This window comes from Neolamprologus brichardi, chromosome 10 (genome assembly GCF_056152115.1).
Source record: "Neolamprologus brichardi isolate AB-2024 chromosome 10, ASM5615211v1, whole genome shotgun sequence".
Lineage (NCBI taxonomy): Eukaryota > Metazoa > Chordata > Actinopteri > Cichliformes > Cichlidae > Neolamprologus > Neolamprologus brichardi.
This window is the reverse complement of record NC_142113.1, coordinates 15,851,998-15,877,321: the sequence shown is the minus strand read 5'-3', so window position 1 is coordinate 15,877,321 and position 25,324 is coordinate 15,851,998. Positions and strand designations below refer to the sequence as shown.

At 40.8% G+C, this 25,324-nt stretch overlaps 1 protein-coding gene across 4 annotated transcripts in view; it reads right to left on the bottom strand.

The window, feature by feature from the left end:
• nrg2a (neuregulin 2a) overlaps positions 1 to 25,324 on the bottom strand; it is a 77,787-nt gene that overhangs the window by 23,787 nt on the left and 28,676 nt on the right. For all 4 annotated transcript variants that reach the window (XM_006799992.3, XM_006799991.3, XM_087847284.1 and 1 more), the window contains exons 2-3: positions 16,966 to 17,131; positions 15,596 to 15,714 (exon numbers count right to left, since the gene is read on the bottom strand). In XM_006799992.3, coding sequence (XP_006800055.1) covers positions 15,596 to 15,714; positions 16,966 to 17,131 — 285 coding nt within the window. The remainder of the gene's footprint in view (positions 1 to 15,595; positions 15,715 to 16,965; positions 17,132 to 25,324) is intronic.

Sequence of the window (25,324 nt, the reverse complement as noted above, 5' to 3'; positions counted from 1 at the left end):
GGATAAAGCCGTTGACCACTCTACATACCACTATCTGTACCCAGGGATGCTATACCCTGTTATACCCTGGAGTCCCACCCAGCCACCTACAACATTTCCAAGCACCTCGTCGCCATCCTGTCTCCTCTTGTGGGGAACACACCCCATCACATCAAAAACTCCCCCTACTTCGCCAACAAGGTTCAGAAAAGTAAGCTGGATCCAGATGAAACCATTGTGTCCTTTGATGTGGTCTCTCTCTTCACTTAAAAGATAGCAATCTCTGCCTTACCACCACATATTTTAAATACAAAGAGGGTTTCTACAGACAAAAACATGAGTGTGCTATGGACTCCCCCAGTGTCCCCAGCCTTTACATGGAGGAAGTGGGAAATAAAGCTCTTGGCTTTTTCAAAGGGACAGCCCCTAGCCACTGGTACAGATACGTGGATGACACCTGGATCAAAATTGAAACCCAAGACGTAGAATCCTTAATTCTCCACATCAAATCAGTGGATAAAAACATAAAGTTCAACAGAGAAGATACAAAGGATAACAGCCATTTCTGGACTGTGCTGTGAGCATTGAGGAAAATGGAAACCTTAACACTGAGGTTTACCAGAAGCCCACGCACATGGACCAGTACCTACTCTTTAACTCCAATCACCCTCTGGAACAAAAACTTGGAGTAATCAAGAAAAGGAACACACACATGTAAAGAAAACTCTTAAAACATGTAGTTATCCCAACTGGGCTTTCATCAAATTTGCAGAGATGCACAGTAAAGAAGGTCAGACACCAACTTGTCATCCTTTATGTAGCAGGTTTATCAGAGAAACAACCAGCCACAGCTCAGACAAAAACTGGTTCATCCCAAAGACATAACTCCCAAACACAAACTAAACAACATACTATATGCTGTGAAGTGCAGTGAGAAATGCTCAGACCTCTACACTGGAGAGACCAAACAGCCACGTCATAAATGCATGGCACAACATAGAAGAGCCACTTCGACGGGACAAGACTCAGCTGTACACCTGCATATAAAGGATAAAGGTCACTCTTTCGAAGATACCAATGTTTTGGACAGAGAAGACGGGCGGTTTGAAAGAGAAGTGAAAGAAGAACAGAGGTGGATGTTTACAACACCGTCTGCCGCTCACAATCCAGTTTTTAACACCCACTCACATCTTGTGTCAGTTGATCTCAGTAGGTAAGGCAAAGTCTCGCCATGGTTTCACCCGAAACCTCTGATGATAATGACCCACTCCCTTTTTCACACCTTGGCTCATGTGATGAGGAACATGAACAATAGTGGATAACGGCCCTCGGGACAACTCCCACTAGGGCTTAAATACTTGGGACTCTCCAATATTTAGCTTTAGAACTGAAGAAGCCTTTCAGATGAGAGGTGAAATGTCTTCAAGAAACTTAAAGAAGCACAGTCACTTTTTCTTTCCAAGCTCCTTAGTTTAAATAACATATATAAAATTGTATATATATTTATATTCCTGCAATATCTATATTCATATTCAGAACATTTAAGGTATGGTACAGATGAAGGGTGAAGACTTAAATGTGCTGTAGTTGAAATGTTTTTGACCTTCCTCCCAGAGTTGGGAACACATGATTTAAATGTTCCTATAACAAATAAAACTTTTGGCACTCTACTATGAAGAAACATTGCATTAATACAGTAAACGACCATCCAGTCACACACACGCGGGCGCGCACACACGCCTTTGAAGCAGTCTCGTTGTCTGCTCCACCTCAATATGTTTACAAGAAAAGGCTCGGGTCACGTCACGCCAACGCCACAATTTCAGGAAGGACGTACATCAAGTGCAGCAGGGAAAATAAAGGAGGGGGGGGGGGGGGGGGAATGAAAAGACTACCACAAAAATATTGCAGGTGATGGTTATCTGACTTAATGGGAAACCCATACAAGGATATGGTACATGCAGACTCGGTTCCAGAGATGAAACAAGAGCAATGTTTTCTTTCTAAGATCTACTCCAGCCAATAGAATGTTTACTCAGGCTGCACCACATGTTTACATGGGATTAAAACTCATGACAAGACCTAACAATTTATTGACTTGGTTAGAGATACACATTTAAACAACAGAGAACATCTCATTTAGGGGTGTGTGATGCAGATTAAAGGGAAAAAAAGTGTTTGAAATCGCTGTACTACTGAAATATAGTTAGTATAAGTACAACGTTTTTGACTTTTTAGGAATTCATTTCTGTAAATGAGAGGAGATAACTGGTATGGTAACAGACTGAGTTATTCTTCAAAGAACTGCAATACAACTGCAAACGCTCCAAATGGTTTCCTTTGATATGAGAAGATAATCTTTTTCTTTTACTACTTAACAATATCACACAGAAAAGCCTTTTTTTCCTGAGTCAGTTGGGGCCAGCACAGTGGAGCAGTGGTCCTGGTTTGAATATGAGTTTCCATGTTCTCCCTGTGCTCGCACGGTTTCTCTCCGCATACTCTGGCTTGCTCAAACAGTCCAAAGACATGCATGCAGTTAGGTTGATTGGTGATTCCAATCGAGCATGCATCAAAACGTTAATTGTCTCTATACGACAGCTCTGCAACAGACTGGCAACCCGTACAGGGTGTACCCCACCTCTCACCCTGTGACAGCTGGAATAGGCTCCAAACCCAGAATGGGATAAGCAGAAAAGATGAATGGACTGGATAACTGGTCAGACCACCAACTAGAGAGTAATAATTCAAAGCTTGATCTTTATGTTTATGGACTCATAACAGATTTAATTACTGTTGCATACTGTCATCCTGAGATAAGACGTATGGAGTACAGTCTTATCTCAGTCTGTGTCTAAAAGGACTGAAATGCTTCATAATCCTCACTGCCTTTTTTTCCGAGGGTTTCATTGTTTAGTTGCAATGAATCACATCAGTTTTGCATCATTCATCTCTCTGACCTCTGAAGAGAGTTCTGTTTGTGTGGACTAAAAATGATCCTCACAATCTTGCACATATTCAGTGATAAAATAATTACATGGGTTCAGGTTACAGTTTTGTGGTGTGCGAACAGCACCGAATGACAAAGGATGATCTGCGGTGGACTCGCCTCTAATCATCGAGCGCGACTGCGGCGAACAAACCACAGCAATTTTTGTTGACATTTGGAATAATAACATGTGTCACGAAGGCTGTATGTGTTCATCACTGCCATGCAGCGCAGCTGTTCAGCTGGGTTAGAGTGCTAGTGCCTTTGCATGTGCTTATTAAAGAAAATTGACATCAGTAATATATTTGTGTATTTTTTTTCTTATAGAAAGACACGGTGTTACTCAAGCAATCTGTTTCATTAACTACTAACAAAAATAATAAATTTAAAAAAGCCCCTCTGTTCCACAAGCTCCAGTTATTCCTGTCAACTGAAGGGTTGTTTTCTCCAGTGTCTGAAGTGATAATTAACAGAAGCACAACAGCGGGTAGCTCTATTAACAAAAATAGAGTCGTCTTATCCAGAAATGAACAGTTTTGTTATAACTCAGATTCTGTGATTTTATTTATTTATTTATTAATTTTTTTGGCTTTTCTTGTTTCGAGCTGTCGTCCTCTTTTTCAGCTCGGCGCTTTCATCTGCATCTGTCAGGAGAAGGCGGGGCGATAGTGATGAAGCTAAAAATGGTTTCTAAAAAGGCAAAAACTTCATCTGATCACAGCAATCAGAAATCCTTTTTAGCCTTCTTGTGTTACAGGGATAAAGCACTGAATCGCTGGAATGCGTTTGACTAAAAACAGAACAAAAGGGAACTCGGATAATTAATCTCTACAGAGAATCCATAAATACCAAAGTCCAAATGACTCAAAGTTCATGAGTTTGTTCTGCTGCATTTTCTTGCCTTTCGTGCCATATGGTGTTGTCTGTCTCCAGTCACGCTACACAATCCCCCTCCCCGCCTCTCAAAGGGGACCAGAGTTCAGGTGTATTCATTAAGGCTGACTCCTTGCTGGACGCAACAACAGATTCCTTTAACCTGAGGAGGACATCAGCTGCTCCGCTAAACAGAATTGGGGGCAGAGTTTGTTTATCTGCACTCGTGTAGCCAAGGTTTCGTTAAGCGTGCTTGGTTTTTAACCTTGGGTTTCAACTTTCCTCAGTACTGTAGCCCAGGGGCTGAATTTGACTTGAAGTAAGTTGAACAGAGGTTTCCTCTGGGTTAGTGAGAGCCACAGTGTTTAGCCATCAGCCCTTACCACTGACTTTGATTAATCCTTCATGGCTCAAGAACTGAAAAGAAAAGCTGGGGGTGCAAGGCGGACCATCTGGAAACCTTCATAAACATGCCTGTCTTTCCACGCTCTCCAAAGGATTCTAGGAAAATCGTAAAAATGAAAAGAGAGGTCCCTTTTGCACAGTTTTGTCCTCTCGAGGCACCCTGTGCATATGCAGCAAGCAGAAATGCGCTCATACTGAATCCTAGCCCTGCGCTGCACCTCACAGCCCGGCCCCAAAACACTGAACTGTGTAATGAAATACATTTTCAACAGGCCCGCGGTGAAGTTACACACACGTCCCTGCGATTTATGGCGAATGCTGATAATTTACTTCAGCTTAGCCTAATCTTTTTCACCTCAGCACTGTAGATGAACAGTAAGGCCTCTAAAAATGCAAGACAGAATCAGATTCAGTGCAGGGAAAAAGACAAGACAGTTATTCAAACATCAGCGGACCAGATCCATCTGGACTTGGTTATGAATTTCTTGTTTTCACTCTTAAAAACAGTGTTATCAAGATGAGCAGTATAAATTATCTAGCCTATTTGGAAATGTGTCATTGAGCAAGAACAGGTGCGGAGATTCATCTCTGACATTTCTGCAGCAAAGCAACGCAAATAAAGGAGGTGAAGGTGCAAAAACCACTAATTTTCTGCAGCTTAACAACCATTACAACGGACGAGCGTGTAATCATTGGAAACGTGACAACCTAAATATAAATGTAAATCTTCATCACAATCTAAAGAGGGAGGAAACCTTCGAGCCAGACCATAAAAATCAGAAGAGAGAGTGATAAATGTAAATGTACAGACCCTTCAGCAGAGACGTAAAGAGGGTGGTCTCTGTAATAGCTCTGCCACCCAGACAGGCTTTTCCACAACTCAGTTTTATGTACCAGAAAAAAAAAAGTACTGAGTGCCCCCTAACCTCCCAACTCTTGGTAGGGAATGCCTGACGTGTCTCCTGTTACAGCTAGAACCGAGATCTTTTATCTTAATACTCGAGACCTGTTCATTTTGTGAGCATTCTTGCTACACATGTGTGCACTGCATTTTGTTCCTTTCTGCTATTCTGCAAAGACGATCCCATCCAAAGAGAACGGATAAATAAGATAAACAGATAAGAAGAGGTACAAAGGAGCAAACTGGGAAGTGTGGCTTTGGTTCAATATAAAGCTGTTGACAGCCGTGTCTGATGTGGCAACAGAGAATGTCCAGTGAGGTTTAACGAAATGAATGAGGAGAAGAAAAAAAATATTTGCAGAGTTTAGCTATTTATATTGTGGGCTGTACTGAATAGCAGCATTACACTTTTAAAGAAGGTGCGACCGGAGACAAATGAGCCTAGAAAGTAAGATAAATGTCTGGACCTCACAAATGCTACAATAAAGATCTGCTGCTTGAACAAATATTTATAAAAGATAGCAATTAAAAACAAAAAAGTGTCTATTTAAATAATAAAAAAAAAAATGTATACAATACGTGTTTTCACGCTCAGCTTTGGAGCCACAACATATTTTGACAGGAGCTCAAGCCCAGACAAATGTAGGAGCAATGAAAGAAAACAAGAGACACGTGAGAAGGACAAAGAGCGATGGATACAGAAGTAGTGCAGGGAAGATGAGAGCAGAAAACGAGAAAAGAAGGCTTGTTGACAGGATCATTAGGTGGAAAATATTTCAGCTTGCCAAAGCCAACAAAAACCAAGCATGCTACTTCCACACATACAATATGGCCACACCCAGTCAGTGGCAATATCAAGCATCTGTGCCTTCCAGCATTTTGCACAAAGTATAAAATAAGCAAGAGATTTCATGTCAAAGGTCCAAAGAGGAATTAAATTACTATTTACTGTAGGTAAGATGCAAGAAAGGGCCCATTATGAATGACGATGCACTTAAAGCTTTTTTTTCAAAGGAAATTTATCCACAATTCAAACTCCTTCAGTACGAAACGGGAATGTTTAGAAATGAACAAAATGGAGCCTGCCAGGAACATTAATCTACCACCCACTCTCAGCAAGACTGCCACTGCCACAACCAGTGTGTCTTCTTTTATATTCTTGTCTCCTATTACCATTTTTCAGTCACATAGCTGATTTGCCTGGTCTTGCCTGCCTCAATCATCTCAGCGCTGAAGTCAAATCAAAGCGCAACATAGTATGTGATTGCACAACAGCTGCTCACGCACTGCGAGGGAGCGAAGAGCTCTTAGGAAAGGCAGGGTATGGTGCGCGAATGGTGTACAAACGGGCGCTGTTATGGTCACTGGCGGGCACCAGTATGTGTGCAGCTGGCAACAGGGCAGCACGAGGGGTTTTCCGCGCCGCGGTTAAGGACAAGGTATTCTCTCATGGGCAGCTCAGATCAGAGTCAGGGTGGCGTTCGAGGCACTTTCACAATCCAAGTGTGGGGATGCCAGTGGCTTTCACTTTTTCAACTCTGGGCTGAGAAGCTGTTGTTTACCACATCCTTGAGTTTTCCAGCCTGTAGCCATGGCTACAGTGGTCACAAATGAGCATCAAAAGGTGAGGAAGAGCAACGGGCTAACTCTTTAGAAAGCTTTCAGCGTCACTGTGAATTTACTGCATCGAGGACTCTGTGGACAAAGATTCAAATCGGGGGGAAAAAACCTGTGGTAACAAAACAAACAAACAAACAAACAAGAAAACACCACAGGGCTTTAGGGCACACTGCATATCCACTTTAGAGTCACTGACATCTTTAATTTAGACCCGACAGGCAGCGTCTCCGACAGCTAAGTTGGGGGAAAAAAAAGCAGATTTACAACTCGAAGGTAACATGTTAGAACAAAACAAATGCAATTATTTGTAATGAAGCGAGACTGATTTCGCTGTGAAGTGTTTATAAAGTTTTAAGCAGCGGATTGAAAGGCGCTCGATGAAAAATAATCACAGATCAAATCGATATACTTAAACGTGTTACACAAACAGAAATTCCATCTATTATTTATTATGAGTCATAAATGCTGGAAGTGGCCACAATTTCAGATGATCAATCTGATGTCAACTATAAAAAATACATTAGGTAAAGCTTTAAAAGGACAGAGTGTGAGATATCCATATGCTCCTTTACCTTCACCTTCAACAGCTGGCCCTCATTTCCAAGGTAGGCCTGCCTTTGCGACCTTGTACCAGATATAGAAGACATATACCACAGCTCCATATTTGGGTCTTGTACTCACAGCTACAGTAGTGGCCAGCTGTTAGGACTAAAGGTTTTCCCTCGGTTATTCCCCGAAAGCCTGAAAGCACACAGCAGCCCTCCTTCGGTCATAAACACACATGCACACACACCACCCACACCTGCTGTATGTCCTGAAAACAGGCAACGCAGCAAGTGTGTTTTGTTTTAGGCTGCCCTCTGTATACTAAAGATGAGTTCACTGTGAGTGTGTCATTGACTAAAGAGAGGCAGTTTCTGTTTACACCTACACACTTAAGAGGAAATGGCTTCAACGCTGATGACACTGTTGCTGTACCCACTACTCATACAGAGTCCCCGGTAAAACAACTTACTCACCCTGACACACACACGATGAATACAGTTGCTGAGTGTCCGACAAAAGGAAGCAGCACGATGGAGTAATGGGAGGTTTAAGATTAAAGACAGCTGTGGCAACTATAGTACTGTTACTCTGAGCTTTACGCAATGGAATGGTAAATATATGTTCCTCTTGTACTCAAAGAGAACTTTAAAAAGAACAGAAGACACCCCTGAATTAGTCTGACCCCAGTCTGAAAAATGCCAGGTAAGAGTAGGAGCAGGGACTTTGTTTTAATGCGAATGAACACATCTGCGCAACGGACTCTTAAGGCAACTTAATGTCATTACTCTGTCGGCACATTATGATGAAATTCATGAAAATGAAATTCATCATTTTTAGACAGTCACTTCTCCTCCGAGGTGCTTCTTAGTGATTTGTCAAGAAAGAAGAAGACGGCACCCAGTCACCCTGCACAGTTGGGGTCTCCATCAGGGGGAAAAAAGACCACCAGCACAGCTGAGGAGGGCTGAAAGAGATTCTTTTATTATGCTATCAAATTAAGGCTCAGATAGGTTTGGTCCCAGGGTACTGGAAGAGTTAACAAAGCCCTGCACACAGCGAAAACCTTGTGTCACCTGCTCACATCACTCAGCTTTTCAAGTGTAACAGCTGCTTCCTTCCTCACACATAGCAATATCCTCACTCATTCACACTAACGGCTTAACTGTCCCACATAACACAGTGAGATTACCGGACATTCTCAGAAGTCTGATGTGTTTTGATTTTTTTATAACTTAGTTGTTTTTTTCAAAGATCTGAGTGAGGACGTCCACTTATCGTCTTGGATCGGAGGGGATTAAAGTGAAGTGACAGATCAAGCAAAATATATTAATCCATTGAGGGACTTTTAGAAAGTGTTTTCTTAAACATATTTGACTCATTTTTCACAGATTCTGATGTTAGGATCCAACAGCTGCCTCTTCTCCATGACATCAGCACGTAGTACATATGAAAGCCAATAACTCACAGTCCCTGTCAAAAAGCAATGAATTACTGACAGATTAGGGAGCTGATTTATGTTTTAGGAGCAAAACGTAACTTGTCTTCTGTCAGATTAACTTCAGGAGAAGCCCCCAAACATTGGTTAAAATCGATATACTCTAAGATCTGAGGCAGTATTTACAGATGTGTCTCACAGTGGTTGCTGTGGTCGGGCTCAGGTATGCATGTTGTGCAGAAGGTGCCAAAAGACCAGTAAAAGAATGATGGCATCGTTTCCAAGAATTTTCTTGATATTCATGATTTGGATGTTACTGGAAGCAGCGTTCGAGTCCTCCACTGCCGTACGCATGCACTCATCCATTCATAACACGAGCTGTGTTGTGATCACTAGATGATGCTGAGTGTGTTCATCCTCTCGCGACGTAAACGCTTCCGCTTAGCCTGGAACTTCTCACCACACCGGATGCTGTCCACTAATACAAAAAGTCTTTAACAATAAACAAAAACAAACCGCAGCGTAGATGAAATGATGATTCTGTGAGTGCAATAAGAAAACAAGTGACTCACTCGAGCTGTCATAAGTCAAGTCGTAATGTCAGACAGCAAAACAAACAACCTGGTTTCATTTGATAAAACAGGTTTCTTAACACATGAAAGAGAGGAAATGCAGATCCCGATTCTTTTTATATGTCTGGATTAACGGCTTTTGTAAATTTGCCTGCAGGCTGCTGCACGCAAAACTGTAGACAATGGCAAGCACGACTTCAGAAAGTTTGTCGTTTTACTTCCAAATGGTCAAGATCAGGATCGTTTCCTTCCGTTTGTGTTCATCGAAGAAATCAAACATTCAGCAGTGTTTTAAAACCACAGCAGTCTTCTATAAGGCAGTGTGTTTGCCGCTATATGTTAGATTACAACATGCTCTTTTCTGTACAGAGCCCTGGACCTGATCTTGATTTTGTGGAGATTCTGGCGCAATCAGATGGCCACCTCAGAGACACGCCTGTCCAGACCCCCGGACTCCTGGATAGTTTTAAAAAAGTGGGTATGACTAATAGCCGAGCAGCTTGATCTACAGAACCTGACAAGCTGTTCTCCAGTGGCCTGTAAATACAGAGAGCTTGGCAGATGTGAAAGCCCGTTTCCTGCAGACATGGCTGTAGCTTTACCCACAGCAATCAATACAATTGACCGACTTACAGATACTCCACATTCATCCGAGGCCACAACTAACATCCTTTAGCGTCACTAGAGATGAGTTTATCTTTTTGCTTGCGTAGTAGGATTGAGTAAGTTTTGCTTTTACTCAGTTGACCATCGAAAGACATGGAAGGAGTGAAGGAAGTTGTTGTTTATCCAGCGCAAAGAGGTACTTACTGTAATGATTCACTTATGTAGAACATATTAACTTACTGGAAGAAAACAGAAAAAGCTTTTTTTTTTCGGTTTCATGTTTACTGCTTTGTGTTAATCATGTCTTATGTAACTTATAAAGTTGTTTTAGAACTTCGGTTCCAAGGAATGGCTCTCTAAACGTATCGTAAACCTTTGTCTTTGATAGACTTTCATCAATGTTTTGTATCATCACCAAGCTTTAACACTGAATGTGAATAAGGGCTATTGGTTTATTTTCCGTATTTGGTCTTGTTGTCCGTTTTAGCTAAGTTCAAATAACAACCAATCAGGAGCTTTTTCATATAATCACAACAAGTCAATAATTTATATATTAGCATATTTTCTGCAGGTGAATTATGTGCAACAGCAAATGTGACGGAGTAAATGTAGCCTTCCGTACTGACTTGAGGTCAGATGCAGGATGACCGGGGTGTAATTGCTTGAGTTTTTGAGCCTTTAACAATGCAACAAATTGTAAATTAAGCTTAACGCTGGGCTGCAGAGATGCTCCAGTTCTCGTTTGCTTGCTCAATTGTTTAAGTTATTAAGAGTATTTGAGATTGCCAACAGCTTTTTTCCCTTCTTTTTGACAACAGGAATGCAAGTATTTGATTTCAAAATGAGGAGCGAAAACACGCAAAACATTTACGCACATTTATATGTGTGTGGGGTTGAGGAAGGGGTAGGGGCTGAGGGGCATTGTGCATGCGTGCGCGAAATTGTTGCTGGTGGGCCTCAGCAGGACTGTTGAGGTTGGAGGAATCGTACGTTCAGCTGTGATTTCCATCAACACATTCCTGGACGCTCACACACTCTCTCAGCGGAGCTGCGCACAGCACCCCCCAAGGATGTGACCTGCAGCCTGCAGACACAAATGGCTGTCTCACAAGCGCTTATCACAACACAGCAGCCTGTAGGATAATGGGAGGCCTTAATCTGAAGCCACGTGGAGCTGAGCAAACTTTGACTAGTGTTGCTCCTTCATGCTGGCCCTATGGAAAACAGCGGATGATATACAACACTGTTCGGCAGTATGCCAGCAGGTTTCACCATGCCAAACTGATTACAGGGTAGAGGTCAGACCACATGGACAACAAATGGTCCCTGGCACTGGGGGGTTGGGCATAAGGCGGAAAGCATCATGCTCAAAAAGACAGCAATTGTCACCGAGACTGTTTAAAGGATACATGATATTCCAAAGCACCAGGAAGTGCACAGTTGCTCATATGCTGCACACTGTTGTGCATTTTGTCAGAAAGCCAAAGTTGGCGCAAACACAAATAATAAAACATGTGGCCTCACAAAAGTATGTAAAAACTGGTCCGCAGATTAAACTAATGTTTCAAAATTCCCAGGAAGCTAAAACGGAGCCAAAGAGAAGGAGAAAGTATTAAATGGGACTTAAGACCGAAACATTGATAACGAGCAACTTAAACACTCAACTCAGCAGAACCTCCGACCATCTGTGCTGAATAACTGTACAGTAACTGGCACTTAATCGGTGTGTGTTTCTCTTCTGCTGCCCTAACAAAAAGACATGACTAAAATCCCCACACAAGTCCAATCAATCAATGTTATTGGCAAACTGCAAGGCTGGCGTGAAGCCACAATGTGCTGCATGCCTCCAAATGCATAAAGGGGTTCAGTTTGAGGGAAGGTTGTGCTCGCAGCAGTTTCTACGCCATGGTCCACATCTCGACTCGACATTACACGGGTCTTACATTTGTCTTATATCGATATGGTTTGTGATGAGTCATGACCAGCTGTTCTGTGTAATATGGGAGTATATACAGACTCCTTTTTCCTTCTATGGCAAGTGGACGTGGTTTTCCTAAGAATAATTTTAACTGAACAGAACAATAGCTTTTAACTTTGGCAACACCTCAGGGGAATGCGTCATATCCCGGCACTCCTTCTGTACCTGCTACTTTGCATATCAAGTCAAACACTGTACCAATAAAGACGGGTTGAAAAAAATGTTTTGTTAAGTGTGGTACAGTAGCGTCTTTCTATTAAAACCTTTGTGGTGATCCACAAAAGCTTTTTGAAAACGTTTGAAAAGGTCCTTTCATTTACTTTAAAACATATTAATGTATAACACACAACTGGCAAAGAATAAGGTGCGGGAGTTACTGTGAGCCGCTGAGATAAAGATGGGTTGTGGTGGCCTGTGTTCACCATGTGGTGGAGCTGAGTGCTGGTTTCCCAAAGTGTCTGTTCACCAGAACAGACAAGCAGGCAGGCAAAGCCCGGCGCACACTGTATCCATGTGCAAGCGCTCGAATGATGCTCTCGTGCTGAGCTGCTATTTGACTTTATTATCTATGCTCTACGGATTTCACTTTCTGTCTTCTCCTTAATAAGTTCAAGCAGTGTTGGCTTGTTTGCATGCCAGATACTGTTAGAGACACACCACAGGCAAGGAGGAAAGACATTCTGAATCTAGATGTCAGGTACAGTACGGAGGTGCTCAGGACAAAAGCTGGAGAGCAGTAACTGCATTCTAAAATGGGTGTGAAACCCTCCTCTGCAACAGAGCGGACTCATGTCTTCCTCTTCATACTTTTCTCTCCCTCACAGTCTGCATCTCTTTTCCACTGGCTGTATCTCCCTCTTGCCCTCTACCCTAATGTCTTTGTCTGCTTTCTGTCATGCATTCCCTCATTTTGCTCCCCCTCCCCACAACCCGCCCTCCTTCCTTTATCCACGCTATCTTCTTCTTTAGCTCACTCTGTCCATCTACATCTGCACCCCCTCCCCTCGCTCTCCCTCCCTGGAAGGCACACATACACAGATAATACTGCGGCTACATGCTGCTTCTGCAACATACTGCAGCAGGCGAGCATACTCCACTGCAGCCCTTTAACACAATGGCCATTTCTCTTATGACCTCACAATGAAAACAGCTCTCGGTCTAAACAGATTGCATGTTCTCTGCATCCGAATCAAAATCACACAGTACATTTTTTTTGGGGGGGGAGGAAAATAGATTTCCCAGAGACTCCCTGCAACATGCAATGCATCATTTTTTTTTTTTATCTGCATCTGCTAATATCAGCCTTTCACAAGACCAGCATGTTAATTAAAGCAACATGCCCTGCTTGCTTCCAATTCCTTTTAATACCATATGTATTTTCAGTTAAGCACTCCCACTGCCTATGGACATATCACCCCTGATTCGCCCTGTCTTGCCTTCTCCCCCGAAGCATGACAGAACGAGACGTGCTGTTGTAACACAATGGGACTTTTTCTTTTATTGAACCATGAACAAACACACTCACACACACACAAAAACAAAACACACAGAGACAGACATCTAGTGATCGTGGCACATGAAAGGACATATAGTGATGCCATTGTTGGAATATCCAGGAGTGATTTAAGGAAATGACAAAGCGTCGACAGATAACAACACAACGAGAACACGAAGACAAAAGAGCGACAAAACTGTGAAAAGGATGACTTGGGATTCAATGAAGAAGTATGCTTTAACCTCAGCTTTGACACATGCAGATACTATCGTGCTTAGCTTAAAGTTGGAACTGTCGGGTGTTCAGTCATGTTTTATCCATTGTGGCTACTGTACATCTCAGCCCACATGTTCATTGCTTTGTGATATTATATTACCTTTGATATTGCTGCATCACCAGCTCTTTTCGTCTGCTAAGATCATCATATACAGTTTCATGTGCTGCCAGTCACATGTTCGCAAGCTTGATCAAACAGGTGCTACCACCAGGGGTTCCTAGGGTCTCAAGCACGATCTGACCTTTCCTATTTACTTGCCATTAAACTGACTACTGTTTATCGAATTAATTTTTCATAAATGTTAGCGCAGTATGTATTGCATCACTGACCCTTTAAATATTAAATGCACATAAGTGCAAAGGAATATATCACTGCGCTGGAGAAGAGCCAAATCTCATGACAAGCAATATAGTGAGAGTCACACAATCTGGTTGTGAATCTCAAATGAAGCCTTTTATATGTCAGGAAATTTTTTAAAAATGAAAGATGCAATATTAAGCCCCGTTTAAACACAATACGGAGGACTTCTTTTCGGCGCAATTGTTTGCTGGAAATCAAACTTGCATGCTGAAACCCCTGAGAATCCCCGTGTTTCCAAACACAATGGGTCCTTTCTTTATCTGAAAAGGCTCTAATAATGAAGCTCAGCTTAAGTCTGTTAACTGTAAACAATAGCTCTAAAAGGTGGCGTTGACAAATGCAAAACAAGAAGGTGGAGGTGATTATTGTGCCCTGAGTGCGCCCAAGGACAGGGTGTGATGGATAAACTCCAATCCCCCTCCTTTTCCCCACCATTTACACCTCCACCAGCGTGGGATGAGTACAGAAATCACCCAGTTGGAAGGTCAGCAAAAACGAGAACATCTCCACTGGTGTGGCACGAGGAACCTTACTTTTTAAGTCACTCATTCTTCAAAAATAGTGAATATGTGGATGTTGTAAACTAGGAAATCTCTCACTCGGAATAGCGTGAATAAAAATATGCCGTCACGCATGAGAGGTTTGATTAAACAATCACTATCTGCGCTGACTTGATTCACTAACGTCGCATGCTCATGCCTGCACAGTATCAAAGTCTTGCGCCATTACTCAGCGGTCTACAAACAGAAAAGCCGGGTGATCTCAGTGGAGGAAGTTGGATTTCCTCAAGCACATCCAACAGTTTCTGACTCTTGCATGCCAGACAACCATATAGATCTCTAACAGTCCAGCATCAGATAACATCAAGTCCTTTCTTGAAAGGATGCAGAGCAACATAAGGTCTTTAAAACTCTTTCTTTCTTTCTTATATTTTGATATATAAATGCATTCGATTCATCTACTCAAAAAACAAGCTCCCCACAGCAGCCAAAGATTCGCTACCCGTACTGTGAGGAACAAACATAAGCTCACTAACCCACTGAATGGAAGCAGCTGTTATCGAAACTCTTTCATCTGATACAATACTTTGCAAAAATCTGCAATGCACACACACCACTACCACTACTAAACAAGCCTGTTAGATTCTATCACACACACTGAAGATACTTTTTACAACTCTCATATTCTGTCAAGCTATGTTTCAGATCTACATCTGTAGTCTGCTGCGTTTGCTGCGTGTCGGTGACGGTCAAAGACACTGTGCAGTACAGTTTTGTGGTGTTTTGCATTGCAAGCGAAGAATGGTGAATGAAAGGAGATAACACACCATACATTGCATTTAAATTCCATTCACCCCAAAGTGCAATTCTGTTTTCCACTGATTAATAGGCCAAAACCACATGTGTGGACAGTTGTTCTTCATGCGTGTTACTCTTCTTGCATGCCTGTTTGTAATGGCTCCTTTGGATCTCTCAATTGTCAGGAGAACAGTTATAACAACAACAACAATGCCAGTACATCTGTGCCGCTTTGCCTGTTGCTTAGGAGTCAGTACTCACTGCTTTGGACGTTAACAGTGCCAGTGGAGTTGTCCTTTCCCAGCAGGTTCTCCACCACACATGTGTAATTCCCAGAATCCTCCAGTTTTGCTCTGCTGATCTGGACTCTGGAGTTTTTCCTGTGGGTGACAACACTCACATAGCTGAGTCAGGGGAATCAGGGCAGGGAGGAAATAGCAAGTGAAGGCAACAAGTGGAAATATTGAGGGAGGGGTGCCGGTGCATGACAGGGCACGGCACCAGCTCTTCTGTAATAAGGATTCATGATTACTTGCTCTGGAGAGTGGGAGGACTGTTTTTAATAAGAAACCGTGGAACAATATGTTAGAACTAGCTGCTGTGTTGTTTTGTAGCTTTGTTTCACGTCGATATTGTTATATCGCGGCCTCCTTAAGTTTTAACCTTTGCTCAACAGTAGCCACGGTGAGTGATTACAGGACAAGGACACAGAAAACTGTCATATTTCCTTTCTTCCCTTGGGTATTTCTTATTTTCTAATGATGTTTTAAATCAATTTAAAAAAAGGATAACTACAAAAGAACCCCAGACCATCAGGTATTTTTGATGTTAATTTACAACAAGGTAATAAAGCATCCTCCCCTACCCCCCACACTGCTGTTATGAAAGAGGCATTTGTAAAGCTTTCCACAGGGCGACCTGAACCCCAGAGCTAGTTTTAACTCTGAGTGTTCCACACCTTTGATCTGTTCAAAAGCTAATTTATGTGTGATCTCCAAAAATAGTCTAAAGGCTGGCAGTAACAAAACTGTGGCTGCACAGCGTGCAAAAGAAAATCAGAAACAAAGAAAATTATAATTTGTAGGGTTTTCAAAAAAAGATATATATATGAGGGCCACTATATTATAGTCTTGTATTGCTAATAATAATAATATATTCTTTGAAGAGGGCCAAAACAGAAAACAGCTACTGCAGACGTAGCTCACCCTCAGTTTTATCAGGTTTAGCTGGTTTAGCTAGGAAAAAGTCAGCGACATAACCCTGTGTGTTTCAGCTTTACATAAAACATTAGCCCCCGGTTGCACTCCTCCAAACCAACTTGACTAGTGCTAACTTGCACTTCTGCCACATTGAGTGCTTAGATATATGATCTATTGCTTTGAAATGCAACTTTTTATTTGAATGAGAAAGTTAAATAAAAGGAGGGATCAAACGCTAACTGGATCACTGAGTCATTACAGTGCACTTCAACGAAGGAATTATCCTTTATAATCCCAAATACTATTTAAAAAAAGAAAAGAGGAGGAAAACTGCATCAGCCCTGCCTGCTGACAGTAACGTCACCCACGGAGAACCTTTTACCGTACCGCCTATGTTGGGTTTACAGTATTCGGTGTTTGATTTGTACTCACTTGCTGCTCCTTATTTTGACTTTTTTGCTTTTCTTCAGCTCGTTGCCATCTTTGAACCATCTGTAGGTAGGGGCAGGGTTTCCTGTGGCCTCGCACCTAACTGTGAGCTTGCTTCCCTCGTCCACTATCATTGGATTTTTCATCGGTTTTAACTTTGGAGCCGCAGCTAAAAATAGAGAGAGACAACAAAAAAAAACAAGTCAGTGTTAACATATAGACATGGACTTGATTATGGTTTGGTTTGTGTGTAATTGTGTGTTTTAGGAGGAGACAAAGAGACTGCAACAGAGGCGGTGATTGTCTCTACGGACTGAGCCAACAGCTCTCTCATGTAACCTCCAGATGTTGTCACCAGAGACATGATCAGCTTTACCTCAGACTAATAAACAGGCTGATTTTCAATCTGGCATCGCTTTTATAAAAACACCTGAAGCAATATTTAGCAAACATCCATTGGCTGATCTAGAAAATCTGTAACCGGAAACTTTAAAGCCAATCTGTACGCAAGAAAAGCCAATAACATTATGACTGCATAACAACTAGTCTGTTGTGATGATGGGAACAACAAAAACAAAAAAAGGGATTTAATTATAGCTCTTTTGTTTGATACAGTATTGTGCTTTGCAAGAGCACAAAACCCTTGTTTTGCCCAGAAATGTTAAACTTTGAGTGAATTTCTTGTGTGTTCATTTCTTTCTCTGTATGCTCGTATCAATGATCAGTGCCTCGGCAGTACACTCTCTAAATTCTTGCAACTTTTCTTTCCCCTTTCTTTTGTCCCCAGAAGAGGAAAAGATTTTAATTGAAATATGAAAATGATCTGCATCCAAAGCACACACAAAACAGACAACACAGACACACTCACTCATTCACACAAACACTTGCCAGCTGACAGCTGCACACATGTTTAGGAGAAAACTCATCCAGGGCGGAGCGAGAGGAAAGAGGTGAACAAGGGTCAGCCAGGGCTGGCCAAGAGCCCCCTCCAAACACACACACACACACGCACAAACAATTTCCTGCTCCATGTGTAACATTTAAAATTTCATGCATTTGCTGAGTTGAGTGGTCCCACAAATTGCAGCTATTTGTGGTGCATCAAAGGATGACAGCTGAATGAAGACAAAGCATGACAAGCAAAATGAAGTACACACAGGTAATGACTTCAATTAAACACTGAAATAGCAGTGTACTGAAATTATCCCTTGTTGTCCTCTTTTTTTTAAAGAGACTGTCCCACTTCACTGACCTGGTTAAGCGACATGTCTGCACAAAGAGAAAAAGTCTAATGATGCTGCAGTTTTTATGTTCTGTGTGTGTTTAAGTGGGCAGCAGGTGACAGTGGTGGGTTTTGATGCAGCTACAGGTATATCTGTAGATTGATTATATCTACATAACAGCATTTTCACATTTTAAAATGTGGCATTTCAAACGTATACCGTTGTTAAACAATAACCACAAGTTTGTGCGCTACTTTTGAAGGTATTGTTCCTTGTCAGTTCTGCAGAGGTCACTGTTGCTTATTACTGATCCTACCTCAATATACTCTATTATTCACAAGAACAGAAATGCAAGCACTTCCCGGTGCCATGTAAGCCAAGCAGATGTGACATTTAGGAACTCTGTTGCAGCCAAGCTTGTCAGTGTGTCCTACAACTGACAGTGTGTCCTCCACTCTACATCCTGACACAGACCTGTGCTCGATCTCCCGGGCCACTTGGCGCTAATTCTCCTGACAGGAGCCGGAGGTCAGTGCTCATGGTCCCAGTCATGGATCTATCAGTAACGGACATGAAATGATTCCTCAGCTGAAGCAAAAGTATGATGTAGACAAATCATTCATTCTTGTAAATAGAATTTTGCTAAGAACACACTGGGCTCGAATAGGAAAATTCCAGCTAACACTAGGCTAAAGGATACATCCTTCACCTCAGATCATTTAACAGCAATGTTCAGGGTTCCAAAATATCATCTTTCTGTAATGACATTTTTCAGTAAGGAAGTAATGTAATGCTTTACAGCACTAAACCAATTGATTGCATTATAATTATTATTTATAATTACACTATTTATATTATTATATAATTATTACTTACAATAATAATTATTATACAGTTATTACTTTATAATTAATTATTATACTTGCACTTCAAAAGGTTTTTCAGTTATCTGTTCACCTGGCGGTTAAAAACCGCCCAACAACAACAACAACAAATACAAACGTCCCTTTTTCTTCCCCTGCACTCCTGATACAATCAGCTGAATTCAGTTTGCCTGCAGGAGGTGTACAACTTTTAAGGAGTAAAGATACGGACATTTTTTTTATTTTTCTTGCACGAAAGGACAAGAATGCTGAAATACTGAAAACCACCCCCAGGACAGAAATAGCTGCATTATACTTACATAACACAACTTGCAAGCATCTGCACAGATAGCATGCTAATGAAAAGCTAGCAAAAAAATAAATAAAAGTGATGACAAGTGAGTGTTTGCCGACTCCAGCCCAGCAGCCAGACCCTAAACTTGTTGCTCATATTTTGAGCATTGTAGCCTCCATTTCTACCTGTAAATGTTCCTACAGTAGAGTCACTGTGGCAACCGCTTTAAGGTCTCTTTTGGCTAGCTATATCTTTACTTCATGTTCATATATAAATGCTAAAATGAAAGATCCTGTGTTGGTCCTCATTAGTATAGAGATTTGTGTTGATCTGTGGGACTATATCCTCAGGTTTATAAGTTAACTGGTCATTATGAGACTATGCTTTTCAACTCATTTAACAGAGTAATGTGAAAGTAATCTAATAAGTAGTTTGACAAATTACTGAGTAATTAGTGAGTAATTAAGTAACTTACTGAATTTAACTGCTTTTGAGAAAAGTAACAAGCAGTGTATAATAAATTACTTTTTTGAGTAACAGTTGTTACTCACGTTTTGCCAAAAACATTTCTGATATTTAGGGAAGTAATCTTAATTGCTGAAGGTTATTGTTAGATAGCTCGAGTTAGGCCTCAGAAACCAATTTTAAACACAAAACAATGTAAAAACCACGATTACTCTACAATAGTGAATTCTATAATTAGAAAATTGTGTTTGAGTTGCACACACTGCTTTTTCTGGGATCAAAGAGAGAAAAATGTCAGATTTAAAATAGATCCCAACCAACAGAGATCAATGGAAAAGCTGGTATTTTTAGTTCAATAGCTGGCATTTGATACTAAAATTACTGGAGAAAAACAAGGAACTTTTATCTGTGAACAACATCCTGCTGGAAAAGACTCCTACACAGTGGAGAGTCGCAGATGTGCCACTGTAAGGTGGCACGTACTAACTTTAATGAGCTTACGGTCTCAATATGGATTTGTGCGCTGCAACTGCTTGACACATTCGGTTCAGTTCAATTTCATCCAGTTCAGTTCAGTTATATTCACATAACTCCATCTCACAACCACAGTCATCTCAGGGCACTTAACACTGCAAAGTAAAGACTTTACAGAATTATAGAGAAAACCCAAAGATCCCCTTTGAGGAAGCACTTGGCGCGACAGTGGTTTGGGACAATAAAACCTCATTTATGCAGCAAGACATAAATGTGGCTTTGCAGAGAGTCATAACATTATATAGGCTTCACATATTGTATATTACCATTCAAAATCAACTCTGCTAGTAGGGCTGGTTTATCGACAGCCTGCAGCAAGACCATATAGTGAGTGCAAGACTCCTGATGCTCCAGATGTACTTCGTTAAGCATTTATTTATTAAATCTAATATATTACACAGGACTGGAAACTCAATGGAGATAAGACTTCACAATGTAGCCTCCTGGTGCTCTTCACATTGCAGAGCTAATGGAAAATTACCAAAACTGAATCAGCTGTGCTGTAACTGCATTGTTGAATACAGTAAAATAAGAGTACACATGTGTCAAGTTTTAATAAGCAGCTTACTCAGACACTCTCAAGGACTTTTATTTCAATTTAATTAGGATATTATTCTCTACTTTTCTATTCAGTGACTTACAAAGCTTACAGAATTTACATGGGTCCCAATTCTACATAAGTGAAAATACTGTGCATGATTTCCCTACACACTCAACTCTGCCAGACCCAGTACATTGCCTGGGGACAGCCTTGTCAGTCATAGTGCGGAGTGGGAATGAGGCTGAAACGTATAGAATGTTTAGTGCTTTGTCTGGACACAGGTCCGTCCTTGCCAAGCAAATTAAACAAGTTTCGTCCTTGACTGGAAAACTTCTAGGAAAACAGAGCTGCACTTTTCATCAAACAATAAGCCAGATGTGTGAGAGGGAGTACTCCAGTATACCGTGCTAATGAAGACGCAAGGAATCTTTGATATACATTTAATGGTAACTTTAAACCATGTATACATTAGGACAAAGAAGGATTTAAAATCCATGTACTTTGTGATGTAGTAGCTCAGTTCTGGAACGACACATGGAAAAAAAAAGCACTATTCAATCAACAGTTTAATGGACATTATTGTGCAGGCTGTGCAACAAAGTAAAGCCCAACATAGATTTTTTTTAGAGAGCATGTTCATTTTACCAAGTGCAATTAATGTTTTCCAACAAGATAATAAAGACTCGTTATCCTTGAAAATAAAATAATTTCTTGGGGACAAGCAGTTGTCTCATTTTCCATTACAGCAGTGGAAAAAGTTTCAGGGAGTAATGATAAACCCTCGCCCCAACAACAGCCTGATTTTCTCTATTTGAAGCACAGGGGCAGCTGCAGATATGGACTATAAAAACCCAGTTTGAGAATAGAAGCCTATCCGGTGTGTCAACAGCTCATGTCTTGGGTAACAGTTGGAAACCTCAGCCCAGAGAGTTGTTCAGAAACAAAGTTACTTGATGAATTAACAATACAGTGCTCTTATTGAGTGAACGATTCTGTTTTACTTCCAGGAGCTTAGACAAGGAATCTGAGGCATGCCTTTGTGTTTTCCTTTCTAGACAAAGTATCCCTGATTACTCTGGTGTTATGTCACTTCACTGCACGTTGTCAAACGACAAATTACATGGTGAGACAGCCAGAGAAATGGGTTTTGCATGTGGGAATGGTCTTCAAGCACCTCACACTAGTCACTGTAACTCAACATCTGTTCAAAGAGATCATTTCAACAGGCTCCCAGCACATCTAGTGCACTTTCACCAAATAATTATCTGGGACATTGTTTATATGTGACCTCTCTCTTACCAACACTGTATGTCAGATTTTAATTGTGACTACTGTTCTGAATAATGAACGTTTGACAGAAGTGATAATGACTGCAATTCAAAACTCTTTTGAGTAAATGAATCCTGGGTTTAATCACTTCTCCTTTCTAGTAATTTTCCTATGAATTCAATGCTGGCACTTGAGTTAAATATAGTAGTCAGTCAGTAGTCATCAAGACTCCAAAGCAGGGCACAAAAATAGACTAAACATTGAAGATGCAATTGTGAATTCAAAAGGTCTTATCTCACCCCATCTGTATTTTGGATTATCGCACTGGTTCACTAAGGACCAAAAGAGGTTCTTCCATTTAGATTTGCTTACAAGCAGCAGAACTGGCTTCTATTTACAGTTGAACACACAAAAGGTAAACTTTTACCAGTCCATGTTTCACAATGTTTCCTCCATGCTTGCCAGTGCAGTGCTTGCAAAACCATGTTTGTTTCAGAGTCCAAGTACTATAGAATTTTGTTTGCAACATTAAAATATATGTGTATATAAAAAAATTACAATTTCTTCTATCATGTCTATAGCACAGTCCAGAATCATCGCTTCATTATGGTTCAGGTCTTGAATGGTTAAGAGTGACACAGCCCACCTTAAAAACCAGGATATCCCATTGGGCATCCCTAATCTAATAAGAAAAAACTGATGTATGTTGTTAAAATTTTTATTCAAAAAACAAACCACAGAGGCTGTTGGCCAGAAATTGCTAATGATACCTAGTCATGTGCAAAATGTTAAAGCCAATGTGTGACCCACCTGCCACTGGGACATTTTGCATTAATGTTTTATTGATTATTGCATTAATTGTTGTTTAGTTGTTTTGTACTGCTGAGGTTTTATACATTTCAGTTACCGCTAATTAAAGAGTAGTAAAGTAATTTATTTATCATTCTTTTGTAAGCTAACATCACAAAAGCTACAGTAGGTAGTGACGCAAGTGTGACTTGGCAAAGTTTTTACCCCAGGTGCCCTTCCTGACAGAGTCCCAAAGGCAATATTGTTTCCTCCTGGGATCCTGGGAATCTTCCGCTTGTCATGTGTAAACCACTACACTATTAGCATATAAATTTGAAAAAAATAAATAAACAAAATTATAATTCCATGTTAGGGCCTTACCCTGTGCTTATTTAGCTGTAAGTGACATTTATGTTCAGGAAGTTTCCATTAATATAACCATAGTCGTTACTGTTATTTTCAATGCCCCAACTGTGCCACGATAAGCGCCATGCAAATGCTTTACACAAATTTAGAATTCCTTGGTATTTGAATCCCAGAAGCTGCCGCCTTCTGTGTAATTTAAATATGACATGGCATAACAAATTTAAATAAGACATTTGTTTATTCTACCAAGAAGTATTTTTACATCGATATGGGAATGAATGCGAAAGGGATGCTCGCATCAACACCTCCCTACATGGCTCCACGAAGCTTTCGACTACTTCCGGCCCTCCATTCGACGCTTTAAACCATGCCTGGGTATTTTTGGTTCTTGAGTCTCTATCTATAGCTTTGCCTGAAAGGGTGAGGAATTTTGTTTTATTTTTTTTTAAAAAGGGGGGGAAAAAAGGTCTGGAAAGCCAAACAGCAATAAAATGAAAGCAAGATGGAAGAAAGAAAAGCTTCTCGTGTGTTGATAGATCAAACAAGGGCAGCAGCTGGAAAGAGATTCCAGCAGGATGCCCATGATACTCTGTTTCTGCTAGATGTGTAATACACTTTCAAAGGGCTGTAAGGATTTGACTACAGCCATTACTACAGCTGCTGGTCTCCTAACCCCAGCTACTGAGATTGGTGAACAAACATTGTAAAGACAGAGAGGGACAAAAAGATGGGATGCAGAGGTCTACTTTTATGGGAAGACAGTTCTGATATCCCACAAACTTAAACTTTATCATAAGTTATTTTTAAGCCGTTTTCTTTCAGACAATTTTTCCATAAGACGTTTGCAGAATGGCAGCGAACCTAACATAAACACAGGCACAGTTATTGAGGATTTATTGTATTCTATCATCTAGAATCGATATCGTCTTACTTATTTTCTCAATCCTTTTCCTGTTTCCAGCAGGAGCTTGTAATAGCACATTAAAATAAATATATTCAGTAAGAGCTGTAAGAAGCAAGATCACTCCTGAATCAGAAGGTGAGGCTGTCTGATCTTTCACCATTAACTCCTCTGACTATTGGTTGCCATAAATTAGATTACTTGACGACGACTCTAGAATTCTTCAATTTAAAGGTGTGGTGGGTGTTAGCACATGGCAAAAAAACATTTGGCACAAAATGAAGGAATAAGCTCTTCATTTCCATAACTAATTATTACCACGCTCACTAGGCACGCAAGCCAAAAAAAAGAAAAAGAAAAAAAAGAGCATGCCTTGTTCTGTCTTGGTATTAGAAGTAGGAGGAAGTCTGTGAAAAATAAAATACTTTTCCAGTTTTCCCCTTGCTCTGGTGTCTTACTTGCCAGCGAGGACCAACGCTTTAGCAGAAATGTCTTTGTCGGGACCTGTAGAAGTTCTGCCTTTCCCACCCTAGACCTGCCTCATTAGAAAACTTGTGCAATTTTCTCCAAAGAGTGTCAACTTACAGACACAATAAACGTAGCCCTCAAAGGCAGAGATGTGAAAGGAAGTCGTCATGTAACACTGTAGCAGGAGTATTCCCTAAAATCAACACTGAAATATTTTCTAGTCCAATTGCTGAAAAAAGTAATTATAGCTGACAAGTACCTACTGTGAGATGATATGCTTAAAATAAAATGTAAAATTTCATTTTCAGGGAAGCTGAGGAACCCGGGAGAATTCTGTCTTATTTTTATAACCCTGTAATGTCTGTGATTGATTGAGGACAGTCACACCAAGACCAGCCGTTATCCAGCAATACGTGACCATATTCCAGTGTGTGTATAGGCAGCAGATAGGTAATCTACAAGGCAGTCTTAGCATTACATTACAAGTATGCTGCAAGTGCGCTGTAAGTTAGCAAGCTGGAATATCTGCATACTGTATTCTGTTTTGAACTAAACAAAGACAAATAAAGTAGAACAGATGACAACATATAGATCTGATAATAAAATGGTTATTAAATGCTGGCAAAATTTCATAAGGAATCAGATCAG